Source organism: Oncorhynchus kisutch, linkage group LG18, assembly GCF_002021735.2.
Source record: "Oncorhynchus kisutch isolate 150728-3 linkage group LG18, Okis_V2, whole genome shotgun sequence".
NCBI lineage: Eukaryota > Metazoa > Chordata > Actinopteri > Salmoniformes > Salmonidae > Oncorhynchus > Oncorhynchus kisutch.
In genome coordinates, this window is record NC_034191.2 from 71,941,108 (window position 1) to 71,963,555 (window position 22,448).

Below are 22,448 nucleotides of genomic sequence, written 5' to 3' on the forward strand. Positions count from 1 at the left end.
AACTGTCAGTGTCCATACTAGCTGGGCTAACAACAGATGTAGAATTACCGATGCTAGCATTGGATGTGCTCGTGGAAGCAGAACAACTTGTGTCGTCGACAGGTGCAGGTGTAGTACTGGTGGTAGTAGCAGTACTACCAGTAGAGCTGGTATGTGTCTCTATGAACACGGGCCTTACTAAATGGACTGTTTGAAAATGTGAAGAAATTATTATTATATATATTTATTTTTAAATGTGAATCACATTTTTATTTGGCGTACCCCTGACGACATTGCACGTACCCCTGTTTGGGAATACCTGCACTACACTGTTGAATTAACAATTCAGAGTAAGGAAAGGCAATTTACGAATCACACTCTTAGTTCAATGTCCGGTAAATAATTTCAAAGTGGAAGGTGGGAAAGAGCACAGAAGAGAGACGAGACTAAGCAGCACAAACCTTCCCGAAAACAGTGGCTCTCTCTTGTGGAGACATCTACAGTGCCTTATGAAAGTATTTGGCCCCCTTGAACTTTGCGACCTTTTGCCACATTTCAGGCTTCAAACATAAAGATATAAAACTGTATTTTTTTGTGAAGAATCAACAACAAGTGGGACACAATCATGAAGTGGAACGACATTTATTGGATATTTCAAACTTTTTTAACAAATCAAAAACTGAAAAATTGGGCGTGCCAAATTATTCAGCCCCTTTACTTTCAGTGCAGCAAACTCTCTCCAGAAGTTCAGTGAGGATCTCTGAATGATCCAATGTTGACCTAAATGACAATTTTTTTTTTTTTTTCCCACCTTTATTTAACCAGGTAGGCTAGTTGAGAACAAGTTCTCATTTGCAACTGCGATCTGGCCAAGATAAAGCATAGCAGTGTGAGCAGACAACAAAGAGTTACAAATGGAGTAAACAATTAACAAGTCAATAACACAGTAGAAAACAAAGGGGGAGTCTATATACAATGTGTGCAAAAGGCATGAGGAGGTAGGCAAATAATTACAATTTTGCAGATTAACACTGGAGTGATGAATGATCAGATGGTCATGTACAGGTAGAGATATTGGTGTGCAAAAGAGCAGAAAAGTAAATAAATAAAAACAGTATGGGGATGAGGTAGGTGAAAAGGGTGGGCTATTTACCAATAGACTATGTGCAGCTGCAGCGATCGGTTAGCTGCTCAGATAGCTGATGTTTGAAGTTGGTGAGGGAGATAAAAGTCTCCAACTTCAGCGATTTTTGCAATTCGTTCCAGTCACAGGCAGCAGAGTACTGGAACGAAAGGCGGCCAAATGAGGTGTTGGCTTTAGGGATGATCAGTGAGATACACCTGCTGGAGCGTGTGCTACGGATGGGTGTTGCCATCGTGACCAGTGAGCTGAGATAAGGCGGAGCTTTACCTAGCATGGACTTGTAGATGACCTGGAGCCAGTGGGTCTGGCGACGAATATGTAGCGAGGGCCAGCCGACTAGAGCATACAAGTCGCAGTGGTGGGTGGTATAAGGTGCTTTAGTGACAAAACGGATGGCACTGTGATAGACTGCATCCAGTTTGCTGAGTAGAGTGTTGGAAGCCATTTTGTAGATGACATCGCCGAAGTCGAGGATCGGTAGGATAGTCAGTTTTACTAGGGTAAGCTTGGCGGCGTGAGTGAAGGAGGCTTTGTTGCGGAATAGAAAGCCGACTCTTGATTTGATTTTCGATTGGAGATGTTTGATATGAGTCTGGAAGGAGAGTTTGCAGTCTAGCCAGACTCCTAGGTACTTATAGACGTCCACATATTCTAGGTCGGAACCATCCAGGGTGGTGATGCTAGTCGGGCATGCGGGTGCAGGCAGCGACCGGTTGAAAAGCATGCATTTGGTTTTACTAGCGTTTAAGAGCAGTTGGAGGCCACGGAAGGAGTGCTGTATGGCATTGAAGCTTGTTTGGAGGTTAGATAGCACAGTGTCCAAAGACGGGCCGAAAGTATATAGAATGGTGTCGTCTGCGTAGAGGTGGATCAGGGAATCGCCCGCAGCAAGAGCAACATCATTGATATACACAGAGAAAAGAGTCGGCCCGAGAATTGAACCCTGTGGCACCCCCATAGAGACTGCCAGAGGACCGGACAGCATGCCCTCCGATTTGACACACTGAACTCTGTCTGCAAAGTAATTGGTGAACCAGGCAAGGCAGTCATCCGAAAAACCGAGGCTACTGAGTCTGCCGATAAGAATTTGGTGATTGACAGAGTCGAAAGCCTTGGCAAGGTCGATGAAGACGGCTGCACAGTACGGTCTTTTATCGATGGCGGTTATGATATCGTTTAGTACCTTGAGTGTGGCTGAGGTGCACCCATGACCGGCTCGGAAACCAGATTGCACAGCGGAGAAGGTACGGTGGGATTCGAGATGGTCAGTGACCTGTTTGTTGACTTGGCTTTCGAAGACCTTAGATAGGCAGGGCAGGATGGATATAGGTCTGTAACAGTTTGGGTCCAGGGTGTCTCCCCCTTTGAAGAGAGGGATGACTGCGGCAGCTTTCCAATCCTTGGGGATCTCAGACGATATGAAAGAGAGGTTGAACAGGCTGGTAATAGGGGTTGCGACAATGGTGGCAGATAGTTTCAGAAATAGAGGGTCCAGATTGTCAAGCCCAGCTGATTTGTACGGGTCCAGGTTTTGCAGCTCTTTCAGAACATCTGCTATCTGGATTTGGGTAAAGGAGAACCTGGAGAGGCTAATGATGATAAATACAATCCACCTGTGTGTAATCAAGTCTCCGTATAAATGCACCTGCACTGTGATAGTCTCAGAGGTCCGTTATAAGCGCAGAGAGCATCATGAAGAACAAGGAACACACCAGGCAGGTCCGAGATACTGTTGTGAAGACGTTTAAAGCCGGATTTGGATACAAAAAGATTTCCCAAGCTTTAAACATCCCAAGGAGCACTGTGCAAGCGATAATATTGAAATGGAAGGAGTATCAGACCACTGCAAATCTACCAAGACCTGGCCGTCCCTCTAAACTTTCAGCTCATACAAGGAGAAGACTGATCAGAGATGCAGCCAAGAGGCCCATGATCACTCTGGATGAACTGCAGAGATCTACAGCTGAGGTGGGAGACTCTGTCCATAGGACAGTCAGTCGTATATTACAACAATCAGTCATATATTGCACAAATCTGGCCTTTATGGAAGAGTGGCAAGAAGAAAGCCATTTCTTAAAGATATCCATAAAAAGTGTTGTTTAAAGTTTGCCACAAGCCACCTGGGAGACACACCAAACATGTGGAAGAAGGTGCTCTGGTCAGATGAAACAATGCAACAATGCAAAACGTTATGTTTGGCGTAAAAGCAACACAGCTCATCACCCTGAACACACCATCCCCACTGTCAAACATGGTGGTGGCTGCATCATGGTTTGGGCCTGCTTTTCTACAGCAGGGACAGGGAAGATGGTTAAAATTGATGGGAAGATGGATGGAGCCAAATACAGGACCATTCTGGAAGAAAACCTGATGGAGTCTGCAAAAGACCTGAGACTGGGACGGAGATTTGTCTTCCAACAAGACAATGATCCAAAACATAAAGCAAAATCTACAATGGAATGGTTCAAAAATAAACATATCCAGGTGTTAGAATGGCCAAGTCAAAGTCCAGACCTGAATCCAATCGAGAATCTGTGGAAAGAACTGAAAACTGCTGTTCACAAATGCTCTCCATCCAACCTCACTGAGCTCGAGCTGTTTTGCAAGGAGGAATGGGAAAAAATGTCAGTCTCTCGATGTGCAAAACTGATAGAGACATACCCCAAGTGACTTACAGCTGTAATCGCAGCAAAAGGTGGCGCTACAAAGTATTAACTTAAGGGGGCTGAATAATTTTGCACACCCAATTTTTCAGTTTTTGATTTGTTAAAAAAGTTTGAAATGTCCAATAAACGTCGTTCCACTTCATGATTGTGTCCCACTTGTTGTTGATTCTTCACAAAAAAATACAGTTTTATATCTTTATGTTTGAAGCCTGAAATGTGGCAAAAGGTCGCAAAGTTCAAGGGGGCCGAATACTTTCGCAAGGCACTGTAAGTAATAACAATTACGTAAGTAATTCATCATATCCAAGGCCTCTACTGTTTAGTTTGCGAAACAACAACTGTTCACACACTGAGGGGGAATGATGAGAAAACAAATGCAGACTCACTAGTACATTGACGTGTGTGAATGGGAGATCTCTCAGGAGAACCCAAACAACGCAATTGGCTTCCTTTCCAATTAGGTTGGCTATTTTCAGACTGTGGAAAGCAATTATAGCTCTTTGTAGCTTGGAAAGGAACAAACATCACTGTGCTAATAAAGACAGAGCTGAGAGTGGTTAGAAGAAATGCTGATCTCATCGGATGTTTAGTTTGCTTGCGGTCATAACAGGAGCCTCAGGAAAAGGTTGAATGTGATCTCTTCAGATCTGGACCTGTTATGATTTAAAAAAGGCTAAACTGATCCTAGATCAGCACTCCTATTCTGATACACTGAATACGGGCCCAGTAGCTTTCAGTCTAGGTACATACGGGCCCAGTAGCTTTCAGTCTAGGTACATACGGGCCCAGTAGCTTTCAGTCTAGGTACATACGGGCCCAGTAGCTTTCAGTCTAGGTACATACGGGCCCAGTAGCTTTCAGTCTTGGTACATACAGGCCCATGTGCGTGCTGGATTTAATACAAACCTTTTAATTTCAGGCCCTGAACCAATAGAGAATGGGTGATTTTATAAACTGGATTTCAGTTGTGTGTAATTAGTGCTATCGCCCTCTGAGGTACCTTGTATTCATCCATCCATACGTGGGCCAATCGCAGGGAGTTGTGGGCCATGGTGTCCTGACCTCCGGGTGACCCGTAAGGCCGGCGTTTACGGAATATATGACCCACCCGCGCGCAGGGGATGATCAGGAGCTGGCCACCACACATCCAGATCTGATAAAGAGAAAGTCATATGAGTATTTGACTTCTTGGTTAGAGCGCCAGGACACTTCAACGAGGCTATATTGTTTGTATGTTAAAAATACCCTTTCACTAAATCCATGGGGGAGAGAGCAAGAAAGAGTACAGACTACGTGGCCAAGTATCCTACCATGAAAACCACTCAATCACCGGGTGAGCACACGTCTTTGCCACAACCCTAATGCCCCCCTTCTCCAAACACAACCCCTTCCCCCATAACACCTCAACATCTAGACCTGAATAAACCAACAGTCCACAGTAGAAGTCCGTCGTAGTTCTTCTAAGAAAGTTCAGTTTTGGGAAACGCTAGGACTTAATTCAATGACCATAATGAATTAATAAGAGTAGTACAAGTCTGGCCAAACATCAGCTCCACTCCCCATTGCTCGAGAGCCATATGATTAATGTAATCTGACAATGTTCCACATACATAACATTCCCTTACTGAAGTCATATATTGGACTCTCTTTTCAAACAGGGTAACATTGCAAAACATGAGAAGGCAGCCTTGCCAAGAATATTAAACAGGACTGGAAGAGAAATGTCCAACTCTGATGTGGTAAAAGCAAGAGAAGTAAAAACACTGAGGCGAGACAGGAAAATTGATGTTGGATGGATTCATGTAGCAAGTCAATATGCAGTTGCTAGTCTGCTGAGATCCAACTCAACTGGACCAAAACGTAATGTTGAGAAATAAAATTGCCTTTGGCTGTCGGTTATGACATTTTATTTCATTCTGTATTTTTCTTAAGGGGGAAAAGCTTGTTTAAGTCTGCTGAGGCAAAGCATTAGAAGAAATGTGCCAAAACGTGGGTAAATAAACCAACTGTCTTGAGCTCATGGTGAGTGGTTGACATGTCATAGCTCATTTGACCAGGTGCGTGCGTGTAAATTTGGCACCCACCCTAAAATAGAAATTAAATTTTTCAACTGAAAGTCTGGGTGTTCTATGTTTACAGATTCATTCAGCAGATGCTCTTATCCAGAGCGACTTACAGGAGCAATTAGGGTTAAGTGCCTTGCTGAAGGGCACAGACTTTTCACCTAGTCCGATACGGGATTGAACTAGCAACCTTTCGATTACTGGCCCAATGCTCTTAACCGCTAGGCTACCTGCCACCCTATGTGTTACTTTGGGAGCATCTGCACCCTTCCTAAGAATAAAATGTAGCAGTGAGTGTGATACAGTGAGTGTGATGGTGTGTGGCCCTTTAACTTACCCGGAAGGAGATCTCAAGGTTCTCACCACCCCATATGTCCATGCCACTGTCGTATTGGCCCAGCTCGTTAAAGTACTTCCTGTCCATGGCAAACAGACCACCTGCCATGGTGGGAGACCTAGGGCAAGGAGAGGGAGTGAAAAGGCAGAATGTGAGTCTGCATTCTAGCTACTACAATATCCTTTGAAGTAGGACTAGCATTGAGACACTAAGGCTGAGTTCACACAGGCAGCTCAATTCTGATCTTTTGCCCAATAATTGGCAGAAGGTCTGATTGGTCAAAAGACCAATTATTGGCAAAAGATCTGATCTCATTGGGCAAAATACCAATTATTAGCAGAAGCTCTGATCTGATTGGGCTGCCTAAAGACACATCCTAAGATGTAAGATGAGTCTGGCTAAAAGGTGGGCTGCAACCAGACAGATTGTGTCAGAAAATTACTGATTGAGCCAAAGGTTTTTCAATGGGAGTCAACTGTTGATGGACAATAGACAAGAGAGACGACTGTCCTTCAAAAATGCACAATATGTTGGCCTTTGTGCGTATGCAACTCGTCCAAAAAGAGTTGAACTTCTGATGACAGACCGTGATGAATGCGTATCTGATTTCCTATGTTTTCATGCGTCTCTGTGCGACCGTAGCCTTATATCCTTATGAGAGCACCCAGAGCACCAGCATGTGAGAGAAACTAAGAGACAGCGTAAACAAATACAAAGGGGTGTCCGAGTAGCCCTTTAGGCTAAAGCCAGCCTATGCCATAGTAATGGATTTAAAGCACCCGGCCTCTTCAAACCGGGGATCGATTCAGTCCCTAGAACCAGGCGTGCTACTACGGCCACTAATTAGCTTTCACATGACTCCATACGTGAGGGAGATGGGTGAAGTCTAGTCTACATCAGATGGCCTTTATTGATACAGTATCAGGTTCGTGCACACTGGGAGGCCATTCAAATTAAATGGGGGGAAAATAAAAAAGCCAATCGAATTGAGCTTTAAGGAGACATTTCCAGGACATAATAGCATAGGGCAGGCCAGCCTAAAACAACATAATAATAACAAATAACCAACAAATAGGGTTTACTGTTTTTTCTGCATCTATAATGTGTCTATAGCTTGGAGTTTGCAGTTTGGGGGTTATTGCTTTCCACAGCTCAAATTAGTATTTGAGATGATTGGACATAGTGCCTTACATAAATATTTTGTTACAAATAGGGATTAAAAATAATTTGTCAATCTATACAAAATACTCTGTCAAGGTGGACGGTCACACGGAGTGGTGGTTGAACGACGACATTATCAACATACAGCTGGCTGGTTATATACTGTATCGGCAGGATAGAACAGCGGTGTCTGGTAAGACAAGGTGCGGCGGACTATGTATTTTTGTAAATAACAGCTGGTGCACGATATCTTAGGAAGTCTCAAGGTTTTGCTCGCCTGAGGTAGAACACACTCTAACCAGAGAGTCAACATTCACAAGGCCGCAGGGCCAGACGGATTACGAGGAGGACGTGTACTGCGAGCATGCGCTGACCAACTGACAAGTGTCTTCACTGACATTTTCAAACCCCTTCCTAGACCCAGTCCAATTTGCATACTGCCTTAACAGATCCACAGATGATGCAATCTCTATTGCACTCCACACTGTCCTTTCCCACCTGGACAAAAGGAACACTTATGTGAGAATGCTAATTATTGACTACAGCTCAGCATTCAACACCATAGTGCCCTCAAAGCTCATCAATAAGCTAAGGACCTTGGGACTAAACACGCCCCTCTGCAACTGGATCCTGGACTTCCTGACGGGCCACCCCCAGGTGGTAAGGGTAGGTAACAACAAATCCGCCATGCTGATCCTCAAAACAGGGGACCCTCAGGGGTGCGTGCTCAGTCCCCTTCAGTCCGTGTTCACTCATGACTGTACGGCCAGGCACGACAACACCATCATTAAGTTTGCCGATAACCCAATAGTGGTAGGCCTGATCACCGACAACGAGACAGCCAATAGGGAGAGGTCAGAGACCTGGTGCCCGGACAACAACCTCTCCCCTCAACGTGATCAAGACAAAGGAGATGATTGTGGACTACAGGAAAAAGAGGACCGAGCACGCCCCCATTCTCATCGACGGAGCAGGTTGAGAGCTTCAAGTTCCTTGGTGTCCACATCACCAACAAACTAACATGGTCCAAGCACACCAATACAGTTGTGCAGAAGGCACGACAAAACCTATTCCCCCTCAGGAGACTGAAAAGATTTGGCATGGGTCCTCAGATCCTCAAAAGGTTCTACAGCTGCACCATCGAGAGCATCCTGCTGACTGGTTGCATCACTGCCTGGTATGGCAACTTCTCGGCCTCTGACCGCAAGGCACTACAGAGTGTAGTGCGTACGGCCAAGCTTCCTGCCATCTAGGACCTCTATTCCAGGCAGTGTCAGAGGAAGGCCCTAAAAATTGTCTAAGACTCCAGCCACCCTAGTCATAGACTGTTCTCTCTGCAACCGCACAGCAAGCTGTACCGGAATACCAAGTCTAGGTCCACCAAGAGGCTTCTAAACAGCTTCTATCTCCAAGCCATAAGACCCTGAACATCCAGTCAAATGGCTACCCAGACTATTTGTATTGCTCCCCACTCTTTTACACCGCTGCTACTCTCTGTTGTTCTCATCTATGCATAGTCACTTTAATTACTCTAATAGTACCTCGACTAACCGGTGCCCCCGAACATTGACTCTGTACTGGAACCCCTCTAAATATACTCTCGCTATTGTTAGTTTACTGCTGCTCTTTAGTTACTTTTATTCTTATTCTAAAAAATGTTTTTTACCACATTGTTCGTTAGGGGCTCATAAGTAAGTAAGCATTTCACTGTATTCGGCACATGTGACTAATACAATTTGATTTGATAACCCTTCCTCGACCCATACATACAACATCTGTAAAGGTCACTCAGTCAAGTATTGAATATCAAGCACCTATTCAACTACAAAGAGCTTTTAGAGCCACAAAGAATGACAGTGATTGGAAGATGGGTAACAATAACAAATCAGACATTGACTCTCTCGTCAAGTTAATAATTATGCTCTGGATTATATATTAAACCAAAGATACAGTTGTCCTTCTGAACTGAGCTGCAAGACAGGAATGAAACTGCTCAGGGATGTTACCATGAGGCCATTGGTGATTCTAAAACATCCTTGTAGTGACTCCACAATAATGACCTAAAAGACAGTGAAAAGAATACAAATATACAGAATATAAAATATTCCAAAACATGCAAATTGTATGCAACAAAGCAACAAAGTAATACTGAAAAAAACTGAGCAACCAGGGGAGAAGGGCCTTGGTCAGGGAGGTAACCAAGAACCCGATGAGAGTCCAGAGTTCCTCTGTGGAGATGGGAGAACCTTCCAGAAGGACAACCATCTCCGCAGAATTTCACCAATCAGGCCTTTATGGCAACATGGTCACTCCTCAGAAAAAGGCACATGACAGAATGCTTGGAGTTTGCCAAAAGGCACCTAATGACTCTCAGATCATGAAAAACAAGATTCTCTGGTCTGATGAAACCAAGATTGAACTCTTTGGCCTGAATACCAATCATCCCGTCTGGAGGAAACCTTGCACCGCTCATCACCTGGCCAATACCATCCCTACGGTGAAGAATTGTGGTGGCAGGTTTCACGCTGTGGGGATGATTTCCGTGGCAGGCACTGGGAGACTAGTCAAGATCAAGGCAAAGATGAACGGATGAAAACCTGCTCCAGACTGCTCAGGACCTCAGACTGGGGAGAAGGTTCACCTTCCAACAGGACAATGACCTTAAGCAAACAGCCAAGACAATGCAGGAGTGGCTTCAGGACAAGTCTCTGAATGTCCTTGAGTGGCCCAGCCAGAGCCCGTACGTAAGAGACCTGAAAATAGGATATGCAGAGAAGGATGGGAGAAACTCCACAAATACAGGTGTGCCAAGCCTGTGTTTCATACTCGAGGATGTAATTGCTGCCAAAGATGCTTCAACAAAGTATTGAATAAAGGGTCTTAATACTTAGGTAAATGTGATAAAAAAATATATATTTATAAATAAATTAGCAAACATTTCTAACCTGCTTTTGCTTTGTCATTATGGGGTGTGTAGATTGATGGGGAAAAACAATTCAATACATTTTAGAATAAGGCTGTAACCTTACAAAATGTGGAGTCAAGGTGTCGGAATACTTTCCGAAGGCACCATATACAGTTGAAGTCGAAAGTTTACATACACCTTAGACAAATACATTTAAACTCAGTTTTTCAAAATTCCAGATATTTAATCCGGGTAAAAATTCCCAGTCTTAGGTCAGGTAGGATCACCACTTTATTTTAAGAATGTGAAATCTCAGAATAATAGTAGAGATAATGATTTATTTCAGCTTTTATTTCTTTCATCACATTCCCAGTGGGTTAGAAGTTTACATACACTCAATTAGTTTTTGGTAGCATTGCCTTTAAATTGTTTAACTTGGGTCAAACGTTTCGGGTAGCCTTTCACAAACTTCCCACGATAAGTTGGGTGAATTTTGGCCCATTCCTCCTGACAGAGCTGGTGTAAATGATTCAAGTTTGTAGGCCTCCTTGCTCGCACACGCTTTTTTTCAGTTCTGCCCACAAACTTTTTATTAGATTGGGGTCAGGGCTTTGTGATGGCCACTCCGATACCCAATACCTTGACTCCAATACCTTGACTCTGTTGTCCATAAGCCATTTTGCTTGGGGTCATTGTCCATTTAGAAGACCCATTTGCAACCAAGCTTTAACTTCCTGACTGATGTCTTGAGATGTTGCTTCAATACATCCACATAATTTTCCCTCCTCATAATGCCATCTACTTTGTGAAGTGCACCAGTCCCTCCAGCAGCAAAGCACCCCAACAACATGATGCTGCCACCCCCGTGCTTCACGGTTGGGATGGTGTTCTTCAGCTTGCAAGCTTCCCTCTTTTTCCTCCAAACATAACGATGGTCATTATGGCCAAACAGTTCTATTTTTGTTTCATCAGACCAGAGGACATTTCTCCAAAAAGTACGATCTTTATCCCCATGTTCAGTTGCAAACCGTAGTCTGGCTTTTTTATGGCAGTTTTGGAACAGTGGCTTCTTCCTTGCTGAGTGGCCTTTCAGGTTGTCGATATAGGACTTGTTTTACTGTGGATATAGATACTTTTGTACCTGTTTCCTTCAGCATCTTCACAAGGTCCTTTGCTGTTGTTCTGGGATTGATTTGCACTTTTGGCACCAAAGTACATTCATCTCTAGGAGACAGAACGCTTCTCCTTCCTGAGCAGTATGACGGCTGCGTGGTCCCATGGTGTTTATACTTGCGAACTATTGTTTATACAGATGAACGTGGTACCTTCAGGCATTTGGAAATTGCCTTCAAGGATGAACCAGACTTGTGGAGGTCTACACATCTACACATGATTTATTTTGATTTCCCCATGATGTCATGCAGAGGCACAGAGTTTGAAGGTAGGCCTTGAAATACACCCAGAGGTACACCTCCAATTGACTCAAATTCTGTAAATTCGCCTATCAGAAGCTTCTAAAGCCATGACATAATTATCTGGAATTTTCCAAGCTGGTTAAAGGCACAGTCAACTTCGGACCCACTGGAATTGTGATGGTGAATTATAAGTGAAATAATCTGTCTATAAACAATTGTTGGAAAAATGACTTGTGTCATGCACAAAGTAGATGTCCTAACCGACTTGCCAAAACTATAGTTTAACAAGACATTTGTGGAGTGGTTGAAAAACGTGAATGTAAACTTCCGACTGCAACTGTAAGTCTGAATCGAGGTTGAAAAGCCATAACACCTACGTTTCTTCAACAATAGGTTATGGTCAATAATATCAAAGGCTGCAGTGAAATCTAACAGTACAGTTCCCACAATCTTATTTTTATCAATTTCTTTCAACCAATCATCAGTCATTTGTGTCAGTGCAGTATATGTTTAGTGCCCTTCTCCATAAGCACACTGAAAGTCTGTTGTTAATTTGTTTGCAGAGAAATAGCATTGTATTTGGTTAAACACCATCTTCCCAACAGTTCGCTAAGAGCTGGCAGCAAGCTGATAGGTCTGCTGTTAGAACCAGTAAAGGTCGCTTTACTACTCTTGGGTAGCGGAATTACTTTGGCTTCCCTCCAGGCCTGAGGACAAAGACTTTCCTCTAGACTCAAATTAAAGATATGACAGATAGGAGTGGCTATAGAGTCAGCTACCATCCTCAGTAGGAGTGGCTATAGTCAGCTACCATCCTCAGTAGGAGTGGCTATAGTCAGCTACCATCCTCAGTAGGAGTGGCTATAGAGTCAGCTACCATCCTCAGTAGGAGTGGCTATAGTCAGCTACCATCCTCAGTAGGAGTGGCTATAGTCAGCTACCATCCTCAGTAGGAGTGGCTATAGAGTCAGCTACCATCCTCAGTAGGAGTGGCTATAGTCAGCTACCATCCTCAGTAGGAGTGGCTATAGTCAGCTTACCATCCTCAGTAGGAGTGGCTATAGAGTCAGCTACCATCCTCAGTAGGAGTGGCTATAGTCAGCTACCATCCTCAGTAGGAGTGGCTATAGTCAGCTACCATCCTCAGTAGGAGTGGCTATAGTCAGCTACCATCCTCAGTAGGAGTGGCTATAGTCAGCTACCATCCTCAGTAGGAGTGGCTATAGTCAGCTACCATCCTCAGTAGGAGTGGCTATAGTCAGCTACCATCCTCAGTAGGAGTGGCTATAGAGTCAGCTACCATCCTCAGTAGGAGTGGCTATAGTCAGCTACCATCCTCAGTAGGAGTGGCTATAGTCAGCTACCATCCTCAGTAGGAGTGGCTATAGTCAGCTACCATCCTCAGTAGGAGTGGCTATAGTCAGCTACCATCCTCAGTAGGAGTGGCTATAGAGTCAGCTACCATCCTCAGTAGGAGTGGCTATAGTCAGCTACCATCCTCAGTAGGAGTGGCTATAGTCAGCTACCATCCTCAGTAGGAGTGGCTATAGTCAGCTACCATCCTCAGTAGGAGTGGCTATAGTCAGCTACCATCCTCAGTAGGAGTGGCTATAGTCAGCTACCATCCTCAGTAGGAGTGGCTATAGTCAGCTACCATCCTCAGTAGGAGTGGCTATAGTCAGCTCCCATCCTCAGTAGCTTTCCATCCAAGTTGTCAATGCCAGGTTTGCCGATTGATCATTTTTCCACCTCTCCCACACTAACTTTACAAAATTCAAACTTGCAAAACTTTTCTTTCATTATTTGTTTTTTTTTATTCATGAATATGATAGCACTGTTCATTGTTGGCATTTCCTGCCTAAGTTTGCACACTTTGCCAATGAAGTAATCATTAAAATAATTGGCAACATCAAATGGTTTTGTGATGAATAAGCCCTCTGATTCGATGACAGTTGAATTTGTCTTTCTGCCCATAATTTCATTTAAAGTACTCCAAAGTGTTTTCCCCCATCATTCTTTATATCATTAATCTTGGCTTCATAACAGTTTCTTATTTTTGTTAAGTTTAGTCACATCATTTTTCAATTTGCATAAAGTCATCCAGTCAGATGTGCAGCCAGACTTACTAGCCACTCTTTTTGCCCCATCTCTTTCAACCATACAGTTTTTAAATTCCTCTTTAATCCATTAAGCCTTAACAGTTCTAACAGTCAGCTTCTTAACAGGTGCATGTTTATCAATAATTGGAAGACGCAATTTCATAAATTAATCAAGTGCAGCATCTGGGGACTCCTTATTAATCACATCAGACCAACAAATATTTTTTAACATCATCCACATAAGAGTCAAAGCAAAATCTTTTGTATGATCTCTTATACACTATTTTAGGCCCAGCTGTTGGAACTTTGGTTTTCCTGGATATAGCCACTATATTGTGATCACTGCATCCAATGGGCACGGATACAGCTTTAGAACAAAGCTCTATAGTATTACTAAAAATGTGATTGATACATGTGGGTTATCTTGTTCTTGAAGTGTTTGTAAACACCCTGGTTGATTGATTAATAACCTGAACCAGATTAAAGGCACTGGTCACAGTGATGCTTCCTCTTGAGTCGACAGCTTGATGAAAACCGGGCAATATTCAGGTCCCGAAGAAGGGTAAACCTCTCTGTTTACATCACCTACACTATAAAGCAATTCACACATATCACACATACATAGGATCTGCAGAGAAGAATGGGAGAAACTCCCCAAATACAGGTGTGCCAACCTTGTAGCATCATACGCAAGAAGACTTGAGGCTGTAATCGCTGCCAAAGGTGCTTCAACAATGTACTGAGTAAAAGGTCTGAATACTTGTGTAAATGTAAAAATAAATAAAGAATATCACATTTGCAAACATGTCTAAACCTGTTTTTGATTTGTTATTATGGGATATCGTGTGTAGATTGATGAGGGTAAAACACTAATCAATTTTAGAATAAGGCTGTAATGTAACAAAATGTTGAAAAAGTCAGGGGGTCTGAATACTTTCTGAATGCAATGTACATGATAAACTGGATATGGTCAAAGGCACACACTCTCGTTACACACAGAGCAGAACCAAGGCCACCTATAGGCCGCACAATATGTCTAGGGAATGTGAATCTTTTGTGTTTTTACTTTTGTTATTTTCAAAGTTTTTTATATTTCTTATGGACTCTTGGAAGACTAGCCCTTGGGTTAAATAACCTACCACCCAAGGCCAAATGTACACTGTAGTTGCTTACCAAGAAGACAGCTGATGTTCCTGAGTGGACAAGTTACAGATTTGACTTAAATCTGCTTGAAAATGTATGTCAAGTCTTGAAAATTAATCCCCAACATCTTGACAGACCTTGAAGCATTTTGAAAATAATAATTGGCATATATCGTGTGCGAAACCCTTAAAGACCCAAGGGGTTGGTTACCTGATGCTGCCCACTGCTCCGTCGGGACTGTTGAGCTCTGAGGCGGGCACGGTGTCCCACTTGAAGTGCAGCCCCCAGTTGAAGCCCCCCCGGACAATGGGGGAGGGGCTATAGGCCAGGGTGTCAGCGCTAATAATGTCGATGACGGGACACACCACTGTTTTGTGGTCCCGCTGGATGGGAGCCAGCAGGGGCTGCAGCCACGCCTCATTCACCTCACAGTGGCTGTCCAGGAACACAAGCACCTCCCCTTCAGAGAGGAAACGCCAATCAGGAGAGAGGATGGAGAACAATGGGGAGAGTTCTCAGATCAGGGTTTCTTGGGGATAAGGGTACACAACTACAGTTTGGTTCATCTGTACCATGGTCCCCTATATCAGACTGCTGCTGATTATAATACAACCCTATTACATCTGTATTGAACTTGACAGAAGACGTCCATGTCTCAGTGTGCATATTGTAACATGGAGTCAGAAATGGGATCCCGTCTCAGTGTGCATATTGTTACATGGTGTGAGAAATGGGATCCCGTCTCAGTGTGCATATTGTTACATGGTGTGAGAAATGGGATCCCGTCTCAGTGTGCATATTGTTACATGGTGTGAGAAATGGGATCCCGTCTCAGTGTGCATATTGTTACATGGTGTGAGAAATGGGATCCCGTCTCAGTGTGCATATTGTTACATGGTGTGAGAAATGGGATCCCGTCTCAGTGTGCATATTGTTACATGGTGTGAGAAATGGGATCCCGTCTCAGTGTGCATATTGTTACATGGTGTGAGAAATGGGATCCCGTCTCAGTGTGCATATTGTTACATGGTGTGAGAAATGGGATCCCGTCTCAGTGTGCATATTGTTACATGGTGTGAGAAATGGGATCCCGTCTCAGTGTGCATATTGTTACATGGTGTGAGAAATGGGATCCCGTCTCAGTGTGCATATTGTTACATGGTGTGAGAAATGGGATCCCGTCTCAGTGTGCATATTGTTACATGGTGTGAGAAATGGGATCCCGTCTCAGTGTGCATATTGTTACATGGTGTGAGAAATGGGATCCCGTCTCAGTGTGCATATTGTTACATGGTGTGAGAAATGGGATCCCGTCTCAGTGTGCATATTGTTACATGGTGTGAGAAATGGGATCCCGTCTCAGTGTGCATATTGTTACATGGTGTGAGAAATGGGATCCCGTCTCAGTGTGCATATTGTTACATGGTGTGAGAAATGGGATCCCGTCTCAGTGTGCATATTGTTACATGGTGTGAGAAATGGGATCCCGTCTCAGTGTGCATATTGTTACATTATTGGGTAACACTTTATATTAAGGTCCCTTAATAAGCCAATGATTAAAAAATGGTCATTCAATTATTTGAATATAAAGTGTTACCCATTAGTGAAGAGTTATGGTTTGGGGGGGGGGTCTCACCGGTGGCATGAGAAGCACCTATCATCCTCCCTCTGATCAATCCCTCTCTCTTCTCGTTGCGGACCACCTTGACCTTGACCTGGAGTTTGTGCTGCTGGACATAGCTGTCAAGATCTTCCTTCAGATCAGCTGTGGTGGAGAAACAGGACAGGAGAGATGCTTCCAGGTGGAGCTGATATCTTTATCTATACATGTAGATCCCACTGCGATCAAAGCTCTATTTTCTATCTAAACTTACTCATAAGACCCTTGACAAACTTTTCAGTTGATACAGACAACACTCTTTCAATATGCCAATACAATACAGTAGCCTGCGTTTGTTCTCCAAGTAGGTCATTGAAGCACGCACACTGTAGACAGACACACATTCCATGACAGCATCCAATAATTTACTGGGCCTTGTTATGGTGTGCGTCGCTCCGGCGAGCCTGAACAAAACCAATAGATGCACAACTGAAAAGAGCAGCTTGCCTAGTTCACTGCTGTCATCCACCAGTATAATCTCATGCAGCAGGTAGGCCGGCGTGCGATCCAGGACACTGTGCACAGTGCGCAGGAGGGCGGAGAACGCCTCGTTGAAGAAGCAGATCACTACGCTGGCCGCGGGGAGGGACAGAGGATAGATCATGTCTCGGCACCTGAGAGAGGGATGGGAGTCACTATTAACACATATTGCATGTTAGCACACCAAGCCACTGTAGTTCTACAGGGACAAACAGAACTAGGTTCAGATCCTCTTTGATAATGGAATTCATACAACACCACTCACTCATTATGGTGTTCATCCATAAAATGATTCATTCATTCAAGGTTTATACAAATATGTCCATTCAATAGACAATTGCGTTAAAAAAAACTGTCCAACACCCATGTCTTTATGGTATATGGTTCAGAAGTTAGACATGTTACTCTGAGAATTTAGCATATTTATAGTGAATGGAATTTCATCACGAGCATGATCAAAAAGTGGTCACTGCTCACTAGAACTCTGTGGCGCTGCTCCGCGGCAGAATGGTGCTAACTTCCAACATCAAACTGATGTGGCTGCAGGTTCGTGAGTGAAAACATGGGCTTTTTCTAAAATGAAATCCACAGAATACAAAACAAAAGAGGGACTAAATATATATGTATTTACCAAGTTAACAGACTGAATTTCAATAGACACCCTCCGCGAAGACAATCTGTTCATGTTTTCATTGTGCATTTCTGTGTCTTCCTTTAAATTGCCATAGAAACGGCCCCTCTCACCGTAGATTGATAGCCAATATAGCCAAGGATCTGGAGATGAAAATTACTTAGGTATCAAGTTGATTTTGATTGGTCCCAACCCGCAGAAACACCTCCAAAATGGTAACACATCCCAACCCCAAATATGGAACAGATACACACCCAAGAGCGGCTTGCTCTAAACTAGCAACGGTCACAGCAAATTAACATTCTTATTTCATCCACATTGTCAAGTACTAGTATATTAAGGTTTTAATTCTGTAGAGAACAATCTAATTATTCATTCTATGTGATGTATAATGACAAAGAAAAAGTTCTGACAGTTTTGTAGCACCCTACGCTCATGCTCTGTCACTGTGCAGCTTCTAATGCAACATTTGGCTTGTGACTGTCACACCTACAGAACTTTCTACAACCTTGTGAAAGTTGTGAAAGCCTTACCCCTTGGACACGTTAACAGTTTTACCCTTTGCTATAAAATCCTATGCCTCAACCACTCACTCTCTGCCCTATCCTAACATGTCTGCAGAATTTACAAACTCTCCTATAACATTTACAAGCAACTCATCGCGTGTGTGATAACTCCAACCTCCCGGCCTACTTGTTAGGCACAGACCAGTGCGAAATCAATTCATCTCTAGACAGATGATGTGGCCTGTCCTTTGATTTCGTAATGGCCACAAGCCAGGCAGAGAGAGATTGACATGATTTCCCATTTAGCCTTTGGCTACCGTCGCCCTTCATGCGATGGCTTGTAAAGTGCTGCGTTAGCCGTTCACTCTGAATGGGTCAATAAACCCACATATATGCCAAGCACAAACACGCTGTCGCGCTCTCACTCACTTGTCGTCCCTTGTGTCGGGGAGGTCTCTGTGGTAGCCTAGTCGATTGCTGATCAGTACGTTGAAAGCATGCTTGTGATAGCCCATGTCGCGCACCTCCTGGTCTTGCTCATTAAAAATCATACCTGAAAAGGAAAAGATGGGATGATTAAAAAAATGAATAAAGAATGCAAGTTGATTCAATTGTTCAGAATAGGGAGGGTACTTATGGTAGTTGGTCAGTATGTGGATTCTATTGATGTATCCAAGTTGCCATGGTAACATAAGGGGCCTTTGTCCAGAGTGAGGTAATGGCTTAGGTTTACTTTGCTGATGAACTCTGTGCAACCATGGAAATAACTCACTCAGCCAGCTGAAGGCCTCACTCCAATTCAACAACATTTCAATAATGCTTTTTCATTGCGGCAATGCACCATTTGTGTGTCTCGTCGTTGCACCTGCTTTCAGACAGTTAAATCACTCAATGCCAACCGATAATGAGTTACGGTTAGCTTGATTGTTCCTATGTTTCTCACTGTCCAACTATAAATGGGCTTTGATGTGGAAACACCTAGGCTGTACTTACTTTTCACATCGCTCTCCTGTTAAATGTTTTATTGGTTGACATGGGAGCAAACCAACATTAAAACTTCCCTTTTGGACCCATGAAGATTACAGACTGTCAAAATGTCCTAAACCATTCCAGAATTTGTTATGGGTACGATTGAGAGCTCATCATTCTGGGTGTATGTGACACTCTGAAGGTAATAGGCCTACAGTTCATAGGAGTTGATTACGATGCAGTTCACATGAGCTTCATTAATTAACTGACATTCATTTTGAGATATTCTTCCAGGCCAGCTCCTTTACATAATCTGCTATGGTAACATTACTTTTCATGTACACTCCTATAAAGTTCTGCATAAAGATAAGAGTGAAATCATCTTTGACCAATGGGGGTCGTTTCAAGTTTCATGCTCTGAAGGAGGGCTCACTTACCCATCTCAGGAGAGAGATCGGCCTGCTTGTTGCCTCCTGCTCCAGCTGCAGGGACTGCCGTAATGCCATGTTCTGGCCCTCCTCCAGGGCCCTTGGAGAAACGGGGTTGGAAGCGGTGGGCCTGGGGCCCCTGGATGGGCACATACCTGAAGGTGGGCCGGCCGCCGTCTTGGCCGAGGCTGAAGTAGAGGAAGAGTAGGACGGACCAGGTCACGGAGGTGAAGAGGCAGCCATAGCAGAAATAGCGCAGTGTGACGCTACCCATGGTAGCCCTAGCATCGTCGGCGCTCCGTGCTCAGGCCCCTGTCGAGGAAACCAGAGACAATAAAGAAAAGGTCTAGATAGAAGCTTACAGATCTGCATACAAGCAGTTCTGTGGTACATTGAGTGAGTTGGAAGCTTACAGTTCTGCATACAAGCAGTTCTGCAGTGCATTGAGTGAGTTGGAGGCTTACAGTTCTGCATACAAGCAGTTCTGCAGTGCATTGAGTGAGTTGGAGGCTTACAGTTCTGCATACAAGCAGTTCTGCAGTGTATTGAGTGAGTTGGAGGCTTACAGTTCTGCATACAAGCAGTTCTGCAGTGTATTGAGTGAGTTGGAAGCTTACAGTTCTGCATACAAGCAGTTCTGCAGTGCATTGAGTGAGTTCTTGAGTTTTCTATGAATGAAAAGAACTGATCATCGGGAACTAAATATCACCTGTCTTCTCTCAGGGAAGAAAACATGCACAATTTATCCTGCTGAGGCTTTTTGAAAAGAAAACGTTTTGTAAACACATCTAATCCAAAATAATATACGCCTTATTTCTATTGCCCATCTCTGGCAGAAAAACAAGGAATGTCAGATATGTGAGTTTGATTATAATTACGTGCGCTTTTTGGCACTGCTTTCAAACAGATGTACAAATCTTAAAACAACAAAAGAACCCAGCATGGGGGAGCCATCACAGTTTCTGTCAAATGAGGACAGCAGGGCAAAAACAAGGCTAGTCCTCTCTGAAAAACACTTAGGCCTAAGCATGATTCACCGGTGACCAGATGCACACAGACGTCACAGAATGTTCCTTTGCTTTGGCACTTCGTTCTAACTTCTTGTTAGTGAAAATGGGAAGGGAAGATGATCAGAGGTGAGAGAGAGAGGCGATGAGTCATTAGAGAAGAACATTTGGGATAGACAAAAAGAAGTGCAAAGCCATTAATAGATAAATGCAGAAGTAGTGCATGTGATGAAAGGATCAGGCTAGGTCTAGATGAAGTGGACAGACTGAGCTATGGTGTGAAGCTCACACAGTGTGCCAAATGATTCGGCAAAGAAACCAAGTGCAACATTCTATATGGCAGTGGTATTCAAAGTTGGGGTCGCAACCTTGAACTGCAGTGGGTACAAATTATTATATGGGACAATATACAAAAAAATTTGAGAAAGATAATTATTAAGATTATATTTTATTGAGTAGGCCTAATTTATTGGTTTCTTTTCATTTAGAAAATGTAATGAATTGAAGGTTATTTTGATGTAAAAATCTAAATTGACCAATTTTAAAGGTTGTGTCATTAGATTTAGGGTTGGGTCGCAAGAATTCATTTCGGAATAGATGGGGTCCCCAGAAATTCTGACGGGAAAAATGGGTTCCCCGCTGAAATGTTTTGCAATACCACTGCATTATGGTATACCCCATGGCCAACCTAAAGGGGTGAGCAATAAGGCTTGGGTGGTCAAGTGGTTAGTGCCACCACTCACAGCCCACATGTAGCCTACACGGCCTTTGGACCAAAGCAAAGACGTTGCTTTAAAGAAGTTAGAATGAGTTTTTTTGCTCATGCACATCTATGAAGGTGGTTCCACAGTCTGAGGAAGAATCTCAATACTTTGGTAAATAAACAAAGGAAATTAGGTTAGTTGAAATGCACCAAAGTGCTTGTATGACCTGCTGGACTAGAGCCCATTTCTGCTAACAAAAAGGCTAAAGGCTAGCTAATGTCAAATGTCGATAGCTGAATTATATAAGGACAAAGGTCATTTGAATTTCACCAACAAGTGAACCATTAACCACACAAACAAAAATGGTTCACATTAATAATTAGGCATATATATTTACATACTTGGCTAACTAACACAGAAACTATGGTTAACAAGTCGTTAAACACATCAGTAATTAGCCTAAATGTAAAACAAAATAGGTATTTTGAAGTCTCTGTTACTTGATACCAGGACACCGAAGAAGCCACTCAGTTTCACACAGAGACTAGTGGCATCACCACAAATTCAAGAGGGACAGAGCTAGGCTGGGAGAGGGGAAAGCCTTGTTCACATTGGCAGTTTGAAGTGACTCAAATCAAAACATTTTGCTAACCAAAATGGACTTGTTTTTTTCAGTTGTTCTTAGACTATGATCTTGAACATACAAAGCCACTGGGAAATGTTGATGGCAGGCATTGTTGTCACCTTAGCTTGCCACAGAACCTCTGAGTAATAGGAAGCATGAGCACCACCACCAATCAGCCTCCAGCACTGTGCACATTCCCTTTGTTACTATGACAACTAGTTAGATTAGCCATGTCAGTGAATGACTGCTGTCTGAACACACACAAATCTGATTTGGTCACTTAGCCTGCTGTTTGGCCAGTCAGTCTTCCAAAACTGATTTGAGCATTAAGGCCTGCAGTGCGAACAAGGATTTAGAGAAATGGAGCTCTCTGAGACATGGTTAGAGGAGAAGTAGTCATGCTCCGGGTCCTACCCCCCTGCCCTGCCTAGGAATGCCATAAAAGCCAATGAGCCCAGCAACATGAGAGCCAATGAGAAATTGTATATTTCATCAACAATTAAAATGCCAGCAGGGGAAGGTTTTA

The 22,448-nt window shown here is 43.4% G+C and overlaps 1 protein-coding gene across 1 annotated transcript in view; it reads right to left on the minus strand.

Moving 5' to 3' along the window:
- Positions 1–22,448, minus strand: part of LOC109909832 (polypeptide N-acetylgalactosaminyltransferase 11) — a 48,972-nt gene that overhangs the window by 16,187 nt on the left and 10,337 nt on the right. Inside the window, exons 2-8 of the mRNA XM_020508879.2 lie at positions 19,596–19,898; positions 18,619–18,742; positions 17,020–17,186; positions 16,549–16,677; positions 15,123–15,372; positions 6,190–6,307; positions 4,790–4,942 (exon numbers count right to left, since the gene is read on the minus strand). Coding sequence (XP_020364468.2) covers positions 4,790–4,942; positions 6,190–6,307; positions 15,123–15,372; positions 16,549–16,677; positions 17,020–17,186; positions 18,619–18,742; positions 19,596–19,860 — 1,206 coding nt within the window. The 5' untranslated portion in view covers positions 19,861–19,898. The remainder of the gene's footprint in view (positions 1–4,789; positions 4,943–6,189; positions 6,308–15,122; positions 15,373–16,548; positions 16,678–17,019; positions 17,187–18,618; positions 18,743–19,595; positions 19,899–22,448) is intronic.